This window comes from Podarcis pityusensis (genome assembly GCF_964106645.2).
Source record: "Podarcis pityusensis genome assembly, chromosome: 2".
In the NCBI taxonomy this organism is placed as follows: domain Eukaryota; kingdom Metazoa; phylum Chordata; class Lepidosauria; order Squamata; family Lacertidae; genus Podarcis; species Podarcis pityusensis.
The window spans coordinates 75,897,161-75,916,523 of record NC_138029.1 but is presented as its reverse complement, the minus strand read 5'-3'; the positions used below and the strand labels follow the sequence as shown (position 1 = coordinate 75,916,523).

The following is a 19,363-nucleotide window of genomic DNA, read 5'->3' as shown; positions in this document are numbered from 1 at the left end:
CACCACACATGTGGCATCTGTGCTACAGGTTGGCTACAAATGGCCACAACTGAATCCCCAATTTGGTCTGCTAATAGACAAGGTCCTTCAGAAAAAGCACACATTTCTTCAATTAGATGGCTCACAGAAGGTGAGTTCACATTACCCGCTTCAAAGACAGGTTGTTCTTTTTCTCAATTTCAATGAGTTTTCTTACTTGTTAATTTTCACATTTTATGTGATATTTCACACAACGTAAAAGCCATTTCTGGAAATCCAGCTGAATCTAGCAGAAGTTTAGCGCTCGTTCCCATGTTGTTTGCAGAAAGAAATCTTCTTGCAGATCCTTTAACAAAGAAAATCCATGGGAGTTCTGCATTGTAATTTCCCCGTGGTTCTCATGATCACACCACCACTGTTGATGTAATGACGGTTGGGGTGGTATCCTGGCACACAGTTCCTTCCCACCATTTAAAAGTTAGCCCAAGATGGCAGTATTTTGATTTTAAAAATGCCACCGTTGCATAGCACAACAGTATAAAAGGAATTCTAGAAGTCAGGCTAGATATACTAGCATTATAACCACTAATGCTAACGCAATAAACCCCACATGTGAATGCAGACGATTTTGAAAAAAATGATTTCTAAAACACATTCATTCTGCAAATGGATTTATAGCTACTTTTTCCAACTTCACCAAGAGACATTGTCATTTTGGAGATGGGGGGGGGGAGTGGCTTACTCAAAACCACAAAAGGAGGTAAAGACATGGCATTAGGAGGAATTCTGTACCCTTGGGGCAGCTACTCAGCAGCAAATACTCAACTGGTTCAGCTTCCTGGCCTGCAAATGCAATGGTGGTGAAGCCCACTGACTTTCTGCAGGCCCTGCAGTTGTTTACTATTAAAAAGGCAAATACTTTCCGGTGGAATAATGGTAGCAATGGTAGCAATTCTACTTCATACTCAAAGCCTCATCTACTTCCTTATTCTAAGTGCATTTCAGAAGGAGTTTCAGTTACACCCACCAGAGTGGTGAGGATGTTCAAGGATCGTAGAGGTTCTTAGATAGTGTTAGAACAGGACTGGGGGACCTGTGGCCCTTCAGATGTTACTGGACAATAACTCCCATCACTGCAGACTATTGGCCATTGGGGATGCAGGTGGCGCTGTGGTCTAAATTACTGAGTCTCTTGGGCTTGCCGATCAGAAGGTTGGTGGTTTGAATCCGCACAATGAGGTGAGCTCCTGTTGTTCTGTCCCAGCTCCTACCCACCTAGCAGTTCAAAAGCACGCCAGTGCAAGTAGATAAATAGCTACCGCTGTGGCGGGAAGGTAAATGGCGTTTCCGTGCACTCTGGTTTCCGTCACAGTGTTCTGTTGCACCAAAAGCAGTTTAGTCATGCTGGCCACATGACCCGGAAATCTGTCTGTGGACAAATGCAAGCTCCCTCAGCCTGAAAGCGAGATGAGTGCCACAACCCCAAAATCGCCTTTGACTGGACTTAACCATCCGGGGATCCTTTACCTTTCTTTACCTTTTATTGGCCATGCCAGCTAGTCCAATAACATCTGGAGCAGCGCGGCCCAACTTTGCAAACCAAGAGTACTTTGACAAGGAACCCGCGGGCTGCTCACTGCCTTGCCATGCGGGGTGGTGGGGAGCGAGGCCAAAATTGGACACCCTCATGCTGCCTTCCCAAAGTGGCTAAGCAAAGCACGGGGCTTGGGGAAGGAGGCGCAAAGCTCTGCCAGGGTCCTAGAGCCCTCCCACCTCCTTCCCAAACCTAGGAAAGAAGAGCTAACTAGGCTTTGGGAAGGAGGAAGGAGTAGTCTAGGACCCGCCAAAGCCCTCATGCCTGCTTCCCAAAGCCCAGCGCCTTGCTTTGGAAAGGCAGGGTGAGGGCTGCGGTTGGGGGTGGGGAGTGTCAAATGTTGCTGAGGGCAGCAAAAAAAGGTGTTGAGGGCCACATGCAGCCCTCAGGCCATGCTCTGGACCACCCTGTTCTGGAGGGTCACAGGTTTGTCATCATCGCATTAGACCATGATGGGATTATCCTCTTCCATTAATCCTTTTAAAAAGGATATTAAACGTTTCACTTTATGTTCAAACTTAAGCCGTGTGCAGTACGCTTCTCTGTCTTTCCACTAAAGGGTGCGACAATGGAAACTTTACTGAGAGTTGCAGACTGCATGTTTTCTTAGGCCCACACTAGGGGAAGTCTGAATGGAACAGATCCCAGACAGCTGTTAAGAAAATACTCACAGAGGGAGTGTAAAAGGGAAGTGAAGCAATGCTGAACTCCGTCCAAACAACCCGCATGGCAAAAGTATTACATTAACCCTTTTTTTGCAGGCAGGTCTGCTCCTGTGACCCATTGTGGGGGTGGGGATGATGCTGATGGTTCCTGGCTGAATTGAAAAGGAGGAAGAGGAAAGTGAGGTGGATGCAGGCAGCATGGTACAATTAAGAATGATTTAAAGCGATACCTCTCCACCCCCGAGATGGATGCAGGCGTTGGAAGATAATTATTAGCTTTGGAAACAAAGTAGGGTATTGCAACAGCAGTCGCGTATGTGGGCCCTAGAAGATGCATTGAGGCCAATTCATTTTCTCAGATGAAAATGTCAGGGTGAGAGAGTCCGGGGAGGGAGAAAGGAGGGAATATCCTCACCCAGGATTAGAAACCACAGATCAAAACCAAGATTTAGGAAGAAAACAGACATGGTAGACATCAGGGTCAGCAGCAACACTCCGAATCTTTGCCCCACGCTGGGCCCACAACTGAGGCTTCTCCCATTCACATGTACCGTTAAGCAGGCTAGTAGTACGCCTGCAGGAGCCGATTACTGGCATGCTGCTAAGTGTGAATGGGCCAATTTATGTAGTAAGTACATTTATATGTGACAGCGTTCCCAAAGAATGTGTACGCAGCCAAGGATTTATCAATGGCAGCTGCTGGAGCACTCACTCTGTCCCCATCAAAGGTGTGACAGGCTTAATGATGTCCTATGTTTGTAGAGTTGGCTTGTTCTTGCTCTTGTTTTAGAATGCATTTTGTGTTCTCATTTTGCATTTTTATGTTGTCGACTGCTGTGAGCTCCGCATGAAGGATAGTATACAAATTTAATAAGTAATAAAAAACAACAACATGGAATTCACCCTTTGCACAGCTGCTGCACACTGGGCTGACATCTTCATCTAGCTATCCACCACGAGCCCAAGATCTCATTTGCGGTCATTCAGTGCCTGTTCAGACCCTTTTTGGTATATTTGTGAACTTGGGATTTACCCTAATGTGAAACACTTTACACTTACATTAAATTGCATTTGCCATTTTGATGCCCATTCATTCAGTTTAGCTTTTTCAAGTTTTTCCCTTTAAAAATAAATAAATGAAAATGCCCCTAAACAATTTAGTATTGTCACTAAACTTGGCTACCTCACTGCTTACCCCCAACCAGAATAGACTTAATAACCAGTCTATAATTTCAAGATCCCCTTTTAAGAACTGTTACATTGGCCATTCTCCAGTCCTCCAATATGTAGCTATTTTAGATGAGCAATTTCACATTCAAGTTCTTAAAGAATGGTCAGGTGGATGCCATCTGCATCTGGCAATTTGTCAGTTTTTCATTTAGCAGTAAGGCCTGGAACTTTGTTGCCTGTCATCGCTTTTTGCCTCAGTTCCTCAGATTCCCTTCAGGCACAAGGAGTGCTTTATATTCTTCTGTGAGGATCGGTGCAAATAATTCATTCACCTTCTCTGCTATTTCCTTTCCCTCCATTAGCCCACCTTTGACTCAAAGGTCTATATAACCTTCCTAAGCTGAGGGCCTGTAACTAATGTATTTAAAGAATTGTTCGCTGTTGGGCTTTGTTTTAGGAATTTGGTCCTGATAGTCTTTTCTTTTTTCTTTTTTTGCACCCTGTTTTGTATTCTTCTTTTACTAAAGTTTGTGTTCTTTTTTTATCCTCATTTGGACAATAATTCCATTTTCTAAAGGGAACCTTCTTATCATTCAGATTTTCTTGACTCTACTCAGGAAACCATGCTGACATCATCTTGCCCCTGGGAGCAACTTTCCCGAAATACAATATACATTCTAGCTACACTTCTACTATTGTGGTTTTGAGGAACCCCCAAGAATTCTGGAGAGATTTGACTCTCTTAACTTTCCCTTCCAATTGCCTTTTTGCCAATCTCCTCCAGTTCCCTGTTCTGAAATAAAAACTGAATGTGATAGATTTTCCTGGCCATCGCCCACTTGCGTTTGAATTTGATAGCACTATGGTCAGTTCCCAATCAGTTCAACAGCAGGTACATCGTATCCCAAGCCCCATTCCCAGGAGATACTTGTGGTGGCCCCTCTGGTCGCATCCATGAATAACTGTTATAGAGCAGCTACCAAGATCAGGCTTCCTCAACCTCGGCCCTCCAGATGTTTCTGGCCTACAACTCCCATGATCCCTAGCTAGCAGGACCAGTGGTCAGGGATGATGGGAATTGTAGTCTCAAAACATCTGGAGGGCGGAGGTTGAGGAAGCCTGACCTACATCTGGAAGTTGTACCCTTTCTATGTGCAGATAAATGATATGATATATATATGCTATAAATGTGATAAAGGGTCTTTTTAGTTATTTTTCTCTCTTCTTCTTTCTCTATAATTGTGTTTTGCAAGGATTATGAGTATTCTATATTTTCTTTTTCTGTATTCTTTTTCAATATATTCTTTTTGATTGTCTTTTTATAAATGTGTTTGGATTCTAGTGCTTAATATGTTAGAAACCTTCAACAAAATTGTCAAAAAGGGGATGGGTAGTGTGTGCTCAGTACTAAATTACAGAAGAACTGAATTCATGCTCACCTGCTTCCCCAATGCTATCCGCTATAAACAAAACTGAATGATCCGTTGACAAGGTAGGAGTCACAGAACGTGTGTGCCTAACCCACAAACATTATTTGATACGTTTGAAAAATAGGAGAAAGCTTCCTATATGCTGGATTTTCAGAATAGCCTGGGAAAGCTCCGCTATCTCGTAATCAGTTGTGAATGAAATCATGTCAGTGAATAACACATGATAAAAAACGTTTGTGCCATTTCAGAGGTTAATTAAAAGCAAAAATAAGATGTACAACTATCAATATTAAAAACTGTGGGTACGTTCTACAGACTCAGGCTGCAAACCTATCCCTGGCTACTCAAAAGTCCTTTCGGATTCAGTGGGCTTACTCCCACTTAAGTGGGGTTAGGATTGGTCTTAACAAACATAGTCACTGTGAAAGAAGCCAATTTGTGCTGGACAGCTGACCTATATATAGCCCTACAGTCACTCTCATAGCGCTGCACCTTTCTGCCAATATAATTATGAATTAACCGTGATGTTGCTTTAATTTAAACTCCCAGACAGGAAGAAAAGTGGGCATTGCTTAGAGACTGCTATTTTTCACAGTGTCAGAGTATGTTTTAACATGTTCCATGCCCGTGACAGCCAAAAATTCCCTTTGCTTCAGCCCTCTGGCATATGTAGCTTCCCCAGGGACCAATCTGAATAAAAAGAGCTGTTACTAAATTTTTAGTGAGGTCATATGTTTGGCAAACCTAATAGCAACATATTAAACTGCTTTTTTTAGGAACTTGGCTTAGTGATTGCCTCGCAGATCCTTAACCCTTTGTCAGCTCCTCCCGGACCAGCCACCCAGAGCAATTCCCTTAAACGATCCGCTCTCAACTCTTGGAACGTTTAACCGTGGAATTTGCAACATACACCCCCTCAACCATCTATTCCATTGCTTCCTGCACCAGCCGTTTTCTGCAAGATGATCACAACAGATGTTTCATTGTCAGGAAGAAGAGCTAAATACAAGGAGTGAGAGTGTATTTATAGCTCCCCTGGATAAGAACATTCTGTTTAAAAGTTCTGCCGCAGTACATACTTTCTCTCTCTCCCCTACTAAAGAAGGATCCCAAGCACACAGGACTGTACTGCAAAAAGGTGTTTCCATACAGGGAACTCCAGAGGGAAAGATGCGAAAACCACTCTTGCAAGCAAGGCGGCTTTTTGCACATTATGCAAATGGCAAAGGAGAAAGCCTAACTCACTCGAGCCCTTTCCCCATCGTTGTTATAAACGTACAGAGGACAAAAAGCATTTGCCATGGGAAGATGCCAAGTTATTCTCACATCTGGAACTCATGCAGTCCCAAACCACCCCTGCTTCCTCCTTGACCCGCTTCCCGTAATGGGCAAGAAACCCCTGGGTAAAGTGTTTCCAAAACAACACAACAACAAAAATGGCTTTCAAAAACCAAGCAGGGAACAAATCTTCTCCCTCCCCTTATTTTATTTCAAGCCAGGGAGCAAAATAACCTGTAGTTTCTTAACAGACTTTCTGAGATGGTGGGAATACAGTCTAATGAAAGGAGGTGTTGGGGTTTTTTTTAATGGAATTGGGTTTTTTTTTTAAATCCTCCTGCGTGGAAATGTTAAGGTCCAAAGAAAGGTTTCAGCAAAACACAGACCAATACAGGCTTCCATGGAAAGGGATGCAGAGAAGAGATATGGTTCTAGGAAATATAAAGAGTGTGAGTGGGAGATTTGAATTTCTATCCACAAGATCAGGTGGGGGTTGGGATAAAATGAGCGAAATCAGTGCAGGTCAGTCTTTGAAACCGGCAACACTAAAGGTCCCAAAGCTAAGATGACGGGCAAATAACCCTACATAGATTACCTTTATAGTAACAGTAAAACCGCTGACTAGTCCCTTCCTATTCTGCTTAGGTAACCATCAGACACCTAGGATCACATGAATGAAATTCACCATCAGGCTCCTTCCTATGCCAGCTTTGCCCCAACTTCTAGGAGGGGCAACAATAATCTGGCAGGGAGCCATGTCTTGGGACTCCTTTCACACGACCCAGGGCTTTTTGTGTCATCCTTGCACTGTGCGAAAAAGCTGCACTGCAAGGTCTCCCACGCCACAGTTCCAATGTATGCAAAGGTGATGGAGGGGATTATCTACCAGGAATATAAGTATACTCATGGCAAAAGAAATCTATGATCATGAACATGCATGCAAAGCTGGCACGGACTACACAAATACACATGTAGAAAAATAGACAAGGCATCTGACATTACTTAGCTAATGTTAAAAAAAAATGGAAACCATTCTGGATCTGACTCTGAGTGCTTCATGTGTTATTTTCTGCTTCAATGAACTGTAAGAGATGTATAAAGATCCTAGATAGCAGGACTGCTTTGTGCAGGTAACATTCAAATTTTAAGAGGAAGCTTTTTAGCAGTATCTCCCAGAAGTGAGTCACATTTCTGCTTGAAATGCTTGCAGAACATTTGGAGCGGAGTCCTCTTCCTCCTCTTCCTCTAGTGCTTTGGGAAATCTGTGTCTGAAGGGAAACTCCCACACTGTTTTCAGATGCGCGCGCACACACACACACACTATTTCAAGAAGTCTACGACAAAGGTTCCAGAAGCTTGTCATTTCCAAAACGAGGCTGTCTTAATTCTTAACAGAGCTGCTCTGAGAAGCAAAGCCAGTGTTACTTTAAATATGAACAACTCCTCAACACCTGGAAATGCGAATCGGGGTAGTAAAGCCAAGTATCACAAATGACCATCGTTAGTAAGAAAGTTTAATATGAAAAAAAGTATATATTTACAGACACTATTAAGCTGTACAATTCATTCTAATAAAAAAGGAAATGTTTTCACTTTACAAATTAGTCACACAATATATGCTGAGAATGTGCGCACGCGCGCACACACGCGCGCACACACAAAAAATGCTGGCTGCCGTCAGTTCCCCAGCAAACTCAGTTGGATTTACTTTGAGCAATCTTCTGTTGATTCTCAAGGCACTCCTTCAGCTTGTCTTCAGTTAATGTTAATCTTTGTTCTAGAATGGAAACAGTCTGCAAAAGGAGAAAGGCAACAGCTGAAAGGTGTTGGAAAACCTTAGCATGCAAACCTACCACCTGGGACAAAGCTGAACTCAGTGGGACTTCACTCTGAGCAAATATGCCCAGGATCAGGGTGTGTAGAACATCTTCTATTTATGCATTGTGGGCTGTTTTGCTGCCTTACCAAACAGCCTTCCAAAAAGAATAATAACAATCACACAACAGAACTTAAAATGTCTACTTTTGAGATGTAGGATGCTGGCACAACATGGGAGCAAAGCAGCTTGTTATTTTCAATTTTAGACACAGACTTTTTGGGGGGATGATCAGGGGGAGGGAATTATTTCCCTGCAGATCATTTCCCTGCTGCTCTCCACTATTTCATGCCACAATTAATTCCCGACCGAGAAAAATAACCTTAATTAAAAGGATTTGCCATAATATTGTCCCGCTGAAAAAAGCCACTGTGTGAAAGAATGTGTGGCTTTTACTGTACACTAACTAAAGGACCACTGGGTCTGAGCCACAGGGAAGGCAGGGAGAATTCCTCCACCACACACCCAACCTGTACACTCCCATTCATTGACATTACTGCATCAGGCACAGCAAGAGGTGAAAACAGGGCTGGTGTCCTCGTTCCCCAAGCAAATATAGCCTGCAGCCCTCAAGACGACAAAGCCAACAACAGATATACCGCCATTCCCCAATCAGGAATTGTGTTTCCTGGGATGAAAGGTCACGCCCTTTCATAGAATCCTAGCACTCCTAGAGTTGGAAGGGACCATTAGGGACATCTAGTCCAACCCCCTGCAATGCAGGAACCTTTTGCCCAACATGGGGCTTGAACCCACGACCCTGAGATTCAGAGCCTCATGCTCTACCAACTGAGCTGTCAAATCTTGGATTTTTGTCTGGCATGGGGAGGTAGTTTCTTTGGCCAGGGTGGGGCAAGGAGAGAACTCTATAATGACTGAATGACTTGGGAAGGAGGGTGGGCTCCCTTTCCACGGGCTCACCATCGTGGAGGCCACTCCAGCCACATCAGGAGTGACTGGCAGGTTCTTCCTCCCCCTGCAACATTCCATGTGGTGCTCTAATCTGTCCCATAGGAATGAATGCTAGCAATTCAGTTATATGACAGAAAAGCAAGAGTAATAAAAAAAAAATTAAAGAATTTTAAAAAAAGAAATTATTAAACACTGAGAGACAAGCTTGGGGTGGTAATAGGGCTAGCTAGCCTTGGGTCTAGCTTGCTAGCAATCCTGGTGCTTGGATTGACAGGAGAGCTTGCCTCCTCTTAAGTGTGCCCCACACAGACTTAAAGCAGAAGAATGGGAGCAAGTGAGAATCAACCCAGATCTGCCTAGCCATTCCCTGGGTTCCGTTTCTTGGTCACAGGATGCTGACAACTGGTTTTACAGGTATCTCTATACAGTGAAAGTATTATAAGCCAAAGAATCACCAGTCATATACAACCTAAAACTGGCCGCTGTCACCCTTCAATAGATAGCAAACTGCTACTTCATTGTGTGTTGTAAAGCCTGGGGGAAGAATATTTTGCAAGATGAGCTGAATGATGTTTGCAGATATGTAATATTAGAGGACCAATTAAGGCATCCAGCAATAACAGCCTCCTTAATCCATCTGAAGCCTCTTATGGGTGAGAAAGGCACATATTAAAAGCAATCATATTAGAACCTGACCCTGAAGTTCAAATGTAGAAGGCACATGTATATAAAGCTAAACATATATCTTTCAGTACAGCGTGTTGGGTATTAGGGCCCTCTGCTGGTTCTTTTATGGCACTGTCCAAAGGAATGCCATAGTAAGAAATCTCCGACAAGTACCAGGTGTGAATTTGTGCAGTTAATATGGTTTTTAAAGGTTCAAAACAGAATACAAGTTGAGGCCTATATATTCACATTTAATGCCATTGTAAGTACTGATGAAGGAACTGTAAAAGAAGTGTGAAAGATCATTTACCCAGTACATTTAGTATTTATACAACACTTCCTTCAAGCACTGTATCATATACACTCTCAGTAATCATCAGAAACACCCTGTACGGTAGGCCAATAATATCATCCCTGTATTACAGAATGGAGAGGGGAGAGGCTGAGCTAAGGTCTGAAATGGAGACTTCCAGATCATAACTAACAATTCCAATGCCCTAGCGGCTGCCGGTGGTTAGAACATGACCCAAGAAACAAGACGTTCACTTAGAAGGGAACCATTCTGCTACGTTAACCTGCCAGAAGGAAGTACTGTTACTCTGAGATGCCACACACAAACACCCCTACCTATCAACTTCTGTTTGTCTAAAGTCAATTCTCTGGCATCAGCAGCCTTGTTCTTTTTTATAAAGGCAAGGTGGGACAATAGCCGTTTCAAACTGCTGTCACAAATACAGTCTGAGCAACTGGGACCTGCCATTTTAGTTTCCCACAATGTTCCCCCAACATCATGTTGTTTTCCTGGAGTGCTGCTACTGCCAGGAATGCTCAAAAGAGGGCTCCTCTGGCAGGCTTCCCTGGTAGCAGCAGCACTAGCAAGCTGGCCAAGGACTATAACCACTTGGAAACACTCAACTGTAATCTCTGGGCCACTGAATTTCCAGTTCCGCATTCTTCCAGGAAACTTTATCTGGACAAGCCTCCTGGTTGATAACTCCAAGCAAGAAAGATCTCATGATAATGCTACTGTATTTAGCAATTGCAGAGGCCAGGACCAGGGTGGACTTAAGTCTCTTTAATGTAATCTTCCACCAACTCGCTCAATCGCTGTGGGGTTTGAGATATATGCTTGACTTGTCAGGGAGCGCCCATTCAGCAAGCTAGAACAAGGCAGAGGCTGCTGACAAAATGAACACTTCAGCTAAAGTGCAAAAAGAAGCAAGGCTGCATATGAACACCTTGCTGTGCAGGATGTAATACCACTCCAGCCTCATCATTCCTAAATAATTAGTGTCTGGCAGATGGAAGCTACGTAACAGAATAAAAACAGTCCTGCTGTTCTCATGTACACAGAAATGCCACTTGACACTTTTGTCTCAGTAGGAAGCAGACTATTCCACAGTATCGCCACTGGCCGCAACTGGAGTCGTCCACCACAGTGGTTTGAGAATAGGCCAGTGAATCTTAATTTTTTTAAAAAAATTCTATCCTGCCATCCTGGTGCAAAGCTCACAACACAAAAACACCACAATTAAACACACAATAAACATGAACTGAGTTCATTTTTGAAGAACTGTGCGTTCTATGTTTTGAGTATTGAATAGCCCTCCCCAGATGCAGAATTCAAATAAAGCAACGGAATTAGAATAAAGCTAGCTGCATACCAATGACAACTAGAAGCGGAGAGTCTTTGTCTGCCAAAGAGAGAAACTATTCTGAGCACAATATCCCATTTTATAATTTAGAGGAAGCTGGTGATACTACGAATCCATGCCTCGCAACCTTCCAAATGGGGCCAGCCACACATGACGTTTTTTTCCTTTACTAAGATAATGCCCTTATAGGAGAAAACACACAAGCTGTCATTTGTGAAGTTCAGTACAAATGTTTGGTTTGCCATGAACACTATTCCTAGGGTCTCATAGGCCATGCCTCACCATTTGGCTCCAATGCTAAATCAAATAAAACTTGGGCTGATAGGAAGCACACATATGCTGAATTATAAGATACAACATTTCCTCTCTTTATTTGCGGACTAGACAAGTAGAAAAGGACTTAAGATACATCAAAGAAGAATCGCTTGAGAATATATTTTGGGATATTCCATTTCAAGGCATCCATTTCAAGGAAAAGTCTCAAGTAGTAATTCCTTTTAATACCTGCTCTATCAACAAATAACGGGAGGAAATGTAGAAGTTTTATGACCCTATTCAAGGTTTCATAGAGACTCCTGAAAGTATGGCATACCTGAGTGAGAACATCCAGCTGTCCCACAATATGCTGGAGGGTGCTGGCAAGACCAGCCTCGTCAATTTGTTCATGTTGTCTTCTGGCGGATTCTGCTGTTTCAGTTTCTTGAATATGTTTATCTGGAACTTCTGCAAAATCCATCTCTGATTGCTAGAGGATGAAAAAAAAACATTGCTTACCATATTCAATGAAAATTGGCGGAGTGGGTAGGTGGAGACTAGTGGAGAGAGACATCAGCTCAAGTGAAATACATAGTTAAGGATCATGTGCATCAGAAATTCGGAGAAGGGAGGCTGCTCAAGTCACTGTACTGCAGCTGTACTGCTGACACCTTCCAATTTGTGCAGGTGGCCATGAAAGCTGCTTAGTAGTGAACAGCAACACAGACATTCTGCCCGTAAGCCATCCCCACCCACCCCTTTCCCAGTGCAGCATTTATCTTTTAATTAAAGTAAGCATAGTGGTACCTCTAGTTACCGACTTGATCCATTCCGGGGTGCCGTTCGCACCCCGAAAAGTCCATAAGTAAAGTGCCACTTTTGCGCGCACAGCAAAACCCGAAAGTATACACTTCCGGGTTTGCCGCGTTCGCAAGCCGAAAAGACGCAACATGAACCTAACACAACACGAGGTATGACTGTATAAAAGTGAAATATAACCAGAGAATCAAAAGAAAGAGCAGACAACTGATATTTTTATACTCATCAAGAAATTTAGAAGCCCTTGGCTCCTCAATTTGATGTCAGGGGAGGAACATTTCTCACACCCCAAGCCACTTCAGTTGATATTTTGCACCTTTAGATGAATATAACTCAAAATACAACGTAAAGTGTGTGTTTATTAAATAACAGCACAGTCTTTTCCTAGCCTACTGGATACTTGGCCATCCTTTCTAGCTCAATCCACATACAACATTCTCTTTCAATAATTCCTCAGTGTTTCCTGTCAGGTGCACAGGCCAGGAGAGTCCATCAACAACGAATGTGGAATTTGGAAAAATGCAGGTTCAAATCCTAGCATAGGGCTATTTCCCACAAAAGGGAAGGAGAGCATTTGCACTGTTTCCACCATAACAGGAGATTTATTCCTGCAGCAAAGGAGACATCTAAGGCCTCTAAGATTTTATTAATCACACTTGCAGGCAGAAGCCTGCCCTTCAAGTATTCTAATGTTCACTACAAGCATGCATAGGTCCGTACCTCACTGAAGGCTAAGTCATAGTTCAGCTACATGCATGGGCTACAAAGACTCATGTGCTGCCTCAGTCTTGCACAATCCCCTCTTCTCTCTTTTCCTCAATGCTAGGGGAAGACTTTGACAGTGTTTACTTTCAGTTTCCACAAATCCTGGCTTCTTGTTGCATCTGAAGCAAAGATGATGGTTTAAAACAAACCCATGGAAGTTTCAATACAGGCTAACTTCAAGCCATGGGTTATAATGTGGTTGTTTGAGAAGTTTGCTTTAAACCACTATGTCTAGGTCATAGACAATGATATTATTTGTGGAAGCTGAAAAAAAGTCTACATAAGTCTTTCTTCTGGCTGTGTAGCAGGATAGAGAGGGGGCCGTATGCAATTTTCAGGCTTTGCTTGATCTCATTCTAGCTTATGTAGGTAGTGCTAAAACCATGTCTTAGCATTACATGCGAACCAGCTCAGAGCGGACATTTGATTATCATTTTCCACAGCTCACAAAGTGTGTTTCTGTCAAAGTCAATAAGTGAGGCTGTGACAAAGCTCTGTCAAAATACTTGTGAAGGCTTGCCTCTACTCATCACAGTAACAGGAAAAATACCCTACAGAGATGTTTGGTTTCACTTACCTTTTCTTGTCTGTAAATTCCAGATTTCTGAATCTCTCTACTGCCAGTATCCATTGGTTTCTACAAGCAAGGAATCCAAGAGGGTTGTGTTATTCTACATTACCTGAGATGTGAAACTCGATGCACCCTAAATATTCCCTTCTGTCTCTGACAGATTTTCAAAAGTTAGCTACCTGCTGACTTGAACTGCACACTTGACCTCAATGTCACAGTGCAAAGCAGTGCCCTGATGTCCAATTCGACAGCCCCCAAACCTGGGGTTCTGTCCCGAAAGATTGTTTCAAATAATGCAGTCAAAAAAATGAAGACTAAGCGCTTTCATCACTTATTCTCACGAGTTGTGACATTGGCCGCTGCTCCTCAAGATCTACAGTAAGTGGCTTTCCCCATAATTTGATCCTCAAGAATAATTTCAGTTGCCTTACTAGAACTGTGGAAAAGAGGGTGATAGAACAGCAGGGAGTTTAGTAAGCATTTCTTAGCAAGCAGCTGCACTGTGAGTAGAAGGAAAGGTCATCCAGGATTACGGTCTTAAATGCAAGGGGCCTGGCTTCTCCATAATGGGCAACAGCCCCACCATCACTTCCTTTAGTTTCCTTGAGGCTTCACATAATTTGTAGCTTAAAGGTAAAGGTAAAGGACCCCTGACAGTTAAGTCCAGTTGCAGATTCTGGGATTGCGGCGCTCATCACGAGGGATGAGCCGAGGGAGCCAGGCCGAGGGAGCCAGCATTTGTCTGCTTCTGCAGATAGTTTTTCCAGGTCATGTGGCCAGCATGACTAAGCCGCTTCTGGTGAAACCAGAGCAGCGCATGGAAACGCCGTTTACCTTCCCACCGAAGCGGTACCTATTTATCTACTTGCATTTTTGGCGTGCTTTCGAAACTAAGTTGGCAGGAGCTGGGACCAAACAACGGGAGCTCATCCCGTTGCGAGGATTTGAACTGCTAACCTTCTGATTGGCAAGCCCAAGAGACTCAGTGGTTTAGAACACAGTGCCACCCATTTCATCTGTACCTTACTGGACACAAACCTTTAAAAGGTATGACATAAAATAAAAGCAATCATAGATTGGCCAAGTGAAATGGCTCCATTTAAGAATTTTTCAACTTGCTCTGATTAAAAAATAGGATAAAACAGAACCTCCCAATAAAAAAAATCAAACAGATATTCTGAAGTTCAGCCTGAGAATGACTGCATATTGGAGCATATCACGAGTTTCTCTAGCCCTGTGGTAAAAAACTAAATTTAAAGAAGGGCATGTAAAACTGACTCAAGTTCTCCATAATTACACCTATAGTTTACACAAGGTTCAAATGGGGCTTTCCCAAGCCTTTTAAGAAGATCAGCCCCCACCCCAGAATCACAGTACCGATGATCAAAGACAAATAATGCTAGCAAACCAATATTTGGTACTATCTAGACAGTATCATAAGATCAGTGCCAAAGTCCTTAATTCCTAGCACACACTTAACGTCATTCGCAACTTAGTTTTTAACTTTCTTTTTTAATGAAGGAAGCTGGAGCCTTCAGACCCTTTCAGCCAAGCAAACACACATACATGTGCATGAAGACAATGGCACTCACTCAATGGTTATCAAGCCACAGAAAGAAAAATTAAGCACAAGACATTTTTCAGAGCTTGTTCGCAGCCAATATGCAAAATTCTAAACAGGGACTATTTAGAAGGGGTACTGTATAATTACACAAGTGCAGAGAATAATCCTATTTTAGTTCATTGTTCCTGTGCACAATTTGAAGAGCACAACAGAACAAAGGTATTTGATACTAAGTACCTACTTAACAGGTACTGGAAATATTCAAAAGAACAGAACACTGAACGGTAGGAGAGACAAGCCGTTTGTGGGACTATTATTGGCAACAACATAATTGACTAATTTATAGCTTCTACTAGATGAGAGCTGCAACTACTGTGGGTTGGGGAGGAGAATAAAAGCAATCCTCTTTTGAAAATCCCTATCACACTCCCAGGCAGCAGGCTAGTCTTGCTAACTAAGGGGGTTGTCACAGACTGGTTGGACACAGAGGAATGGTGGGAGGAACCAGCTGGGGAACCCCCAAGTGAAGAAGGCTCAGAGGGAGAAGACTGGGAGGAAGTGTCGGAAGCTGAAAAGGTAACAGGGCTTAGTGAGCTGGGAGAGTCTGTGGCAGAGAAAAGTCCAGAATTGGGGCAGAAGCTGAAGCAGGAGAGGAGGGAGGCCAAGAAAAAGAGATGAGTCCCGCTCGTGAAGAGGCAAGGGAGTCTCCCCCTTCCTGCTGTGACAAGCTCCCCTTCCCACTGGTCTCCCAGAACCAGGAGAGGAATGAAGAGGGAGGAGGTTAGCTTAGTGGGAGGCAAAGTCTTGGAGAAAACCCTGACGAAGAGGGGACTTAGGCAGCTGTGGGAAGACATGAAGCTTCAGGCTCAGCAACTGCTTCATGGAGGCAACCTGCCGCAGACGAGTCACTGTCCTGTGCAGATCCTGTTTTTGTTAACAAAGAGTTAACTCCAACTTGCTCAGTGTGATTTACTGCTGGCTCGCTCCTGCCAAGTGTTTGCAAAAAAAAAAAAAAAAAAGGTTGTTTGTCCAGCAACTTATCTGGGCCTGCAGAAGCTGAACTTTATTCACAAGTTGTTTCAATGGTGTCAGTCCATATTTATTGGGTTATAAAGAGCAGCCATCCTTCATAGAAACATAAAATTCAACAATAATTACTTGGCATTTATATATTGCTTTTGAATGTTTTAGTACTTTATACGTTATCTTATGATTAGGTTCTAATTTCCATATCACAAATTGGGGGAGATTGAGGCTGAAATCCCTCCTAGCACTACATACTGTAGCAAGTTCATGGGAGAGGTGAGATATGAACCAGGGACCTTCTGCTTCACAGCTCAAGTTTCTTTTCTCCAGCTAGCATTTCTCAAATACAAACCCATGTAAAATGACAAAGATCAAACACATACGACTCTTCCTTACTGAGTTCTCTGCAGTTTTACATTTAGGGGAATTCCGAACAAGAGAAAGAAAGCAAATTGTATTCCTATCCTCCCTAGAATTTGTGTAGCCATGGTATGAACTAGAAAGTCCACTCTCACTCAGAGTAACCAAAGTTATGGAGATTGTATACAACTGAAAGTATATGGCTAGTCTAATGCATCAGATAGTCTAGTTAGGAATAGAAAGAGAAACATTAGATTTTCATTTTTAAACTAAAGAATGCTTACATCTCATGACAAAAGTCAGGTCATAATAAAAATATTTTCACCTATCAGACTAGTTATTTTAGATATGGGTAAAGGATTATTTCATCCCTAGCTGCACAGAAAAAGAGTAAAGAGTGACACCCAGTGGAATAACTCTCCTAAGAAAAAGAAAACACTGAGCATCAGATCCTCTGGGGCATGAGTTTTTGTAGAAAACTGGCAGAGTTATAAAATGCATGATAAGAAGCAAAAGGTGATAAAGTCAAGGTCACTGGAAGATAATCCAACCAGACAATAAATCTACATTCTTCCAAAAGCTTTCTTGAAACCTGAAAGCCAAACCCATCAACAGTCTGGTTCAGCTCAAAACAAAACGTGTCAAGTATGCTCACAAACATTAGAAATAAATAATAAGCATCAAAATTAGTAAGGCGCTGTACAATCAAAACAAGCTATTTCTTTAGGCAACAATGAAAGACAATGCACAATCTGGTTTTGATTTTGGAAGTGCTGCTTAGCACTTTACTTAATGAGGAAGTGAGGACTTCCTTATTCCAACAGACTTTTGGGAACTGACTGCTATTAATGAAAAGGGCTGGTGCTGCAATGTTTTTACTGTAATTATGTATACATATTTACCGTATTTTTCGCCCTATAGGACGCACTTTTTCCCCTCCAAAAATGAAGGGGAAATGTGTGTGCGTCCTATGGGGCGAATGCAGGCTTTCGCTGAAGCCTGGAGAGGGGTCGGTGCGCACCGACCCCTCTTGCTCCCCAGGCTTCAGGAAGCTATCCCCCCAGCCCGGCAAGCTCCCAGAGCGATGCCAAAGCTGCGCGCAGCTTCGCCATCGCTCTGGGACCCGTTCTGAGGGCTGGGATCGGGGGAAGCTCGGGCTTCCCCCACCCCCAGCCGCACAAGCTCCCAGAGCAATGCCGAAGGTGCGCGCACCTTCGCCATCACTCTCCTACCCGTTCTGGGGGCTGGGGGAAGCTCCTGCTTTCCCCGCCCGCAGCCTCGCAAGCTCCGAGAGCGATGGCGAACGTGCACGCACCTTCGCCATCGCTCTCCGACCCGTTCTGGGGGCTGGGGTCGGGGGAAGCTCGGGCTTCCCCCGCCCCAGCCCCGCGCCTGGGGGGGGGAATAATTTTTTTTCCCTTTATTTCCCCCCCCAAAAAAATCTAGGTGCGTCCTATGGGCTGGTGCGTCCTATAGGGCGAAAAATACGGTAATAGATCTTATAATTTTTAATTCTATTAGTGTATATTTTTTTAAGGATTAAAAATGTTTTTAGCTGTTCTTATGAGTCCTTGTCAGGGAGAAAGGCGGGATATAAATAAATAGATGAGGATGATAAATAGATGACGGTGATGCTCACAAGCGCTCTGCAAATATGAAGTCCTTTTAGGATTATGCCATATTATTCTAATCTAAACTAATTAAAATTGCCTCAAATATTGGAGGAGCTGGGATAAAAAAACACTTTAAAGGGGGGGGAACCCTCAGCTTTCAATACACACCATGTCACTATTCTCTACTCTAGAGTTATTTGTGCCACCTGATAGTTTTGTTTTATTTTGTGCCATTTTAAAACTGTTTAGTGTGGGGAACGAAAAGTTGCATTCTGTCTTTTGGAACTTGGGTCAACCATAAAAATAAAAGAATGCGCACGACAATAATTCCAAGTTGCATTTAGAAATATAAGCAATTTCATGGTTCCTCAGCAACGTTTTGTTGCAACTTTCTCCGTTGCTCAATAAATGCATACCAGGGTGGTGTTCATTATAAGCAGTGGGGTGGACCCAGAGCTGCTCCCCCCCCCCCCGCCAAAGAACAGAAGAGACTGCAGTCCAGTGAAGGTTCCCCACTGAAGATAGGGAACCAATTATCATTGATTCCTCCTTCCTACTCCTTTTATACACAGTCTGGGAAAAGTTGAGGGAGGGAGGCAGGAAGTCTAAACACTTTCATTTTTATTTCCCCCAAATCCAAAACATTCGTTTAATAAATAAATAAATAAGTTTTTGAAGGTGTCTTTTATATGAAGAACATTTCAATGGTTTGAATGACTGAACACTGCCATAACCTTTTGCCCTCGTTTCTTTTTCTGATACTTTAAAGACAAAAACTGGTAACAGATCAGAGCCATTCAATTCTGAGAAGGTTATGTAAGGAGCACGTCATGCATTAGACCTCTTGAAGCATCGCATATCCTGTGCTGCTCTAAATGGAAGCTGGAATGTGTGTGGTATCCCTGTACACACAATTGGGGTTCCAGGTTGTATGGAATCCTTCATGTATACAAATGTACCTGTGAAGGCACAGGCCAAAGAGGGAAGGATTATTCGACACTCACCCACACCTGTTTAGAGTGATACAGGCCAGAAGAGGACTGCAAAAGTGAATAAAGGCAGAAAAAAACCAAATCATGTGCTCAGAGGTATTCAGATCTCTCATGATTACTAACCTGGTTAATTTTTTTGCTTTGTTTTTAAGATGAACCTTTTTATCCTACAG

General features: G+C 43.0%; 1 protein-coding gene across 3 annotated transcripts in view; it reads right to left on the bottom strand.

Annotated features, from left to right (window-relative positions):
• Nucleotides 1–7,614: 7,614 nt before the first annotated feature.
• POC1A (POC1 centriolar protein A) overlaps nt 7,615–19,363 on the bottom strand; it is a 31,977-nt gene continuing 20,228 nt past the window's right edge. For all 3 annotated transcript variants that reach the window (XM_080995391.1, XM_080995390.1, XM_080995392.1), the window contains 3 exons: nt 13,642–13,701; nt 11,818–11,970; nt 7,615–7,909 (listed from right to left, as the gene is read on the bottom strand). In XM_080995391.1, the coding sequence (XP_080851517.1) occupies nt 7,811–7,909; nt 11,818–11,970; nt 13,642–13,701 (312 nt within the window). In that variant the 3' untranslated portion in view covers nt 7,615–7,810. The remainder of the gene's footprint in view (nt 7,910–11,817; nt 11,971–13,641; nt 13,702–19,363) is intronic.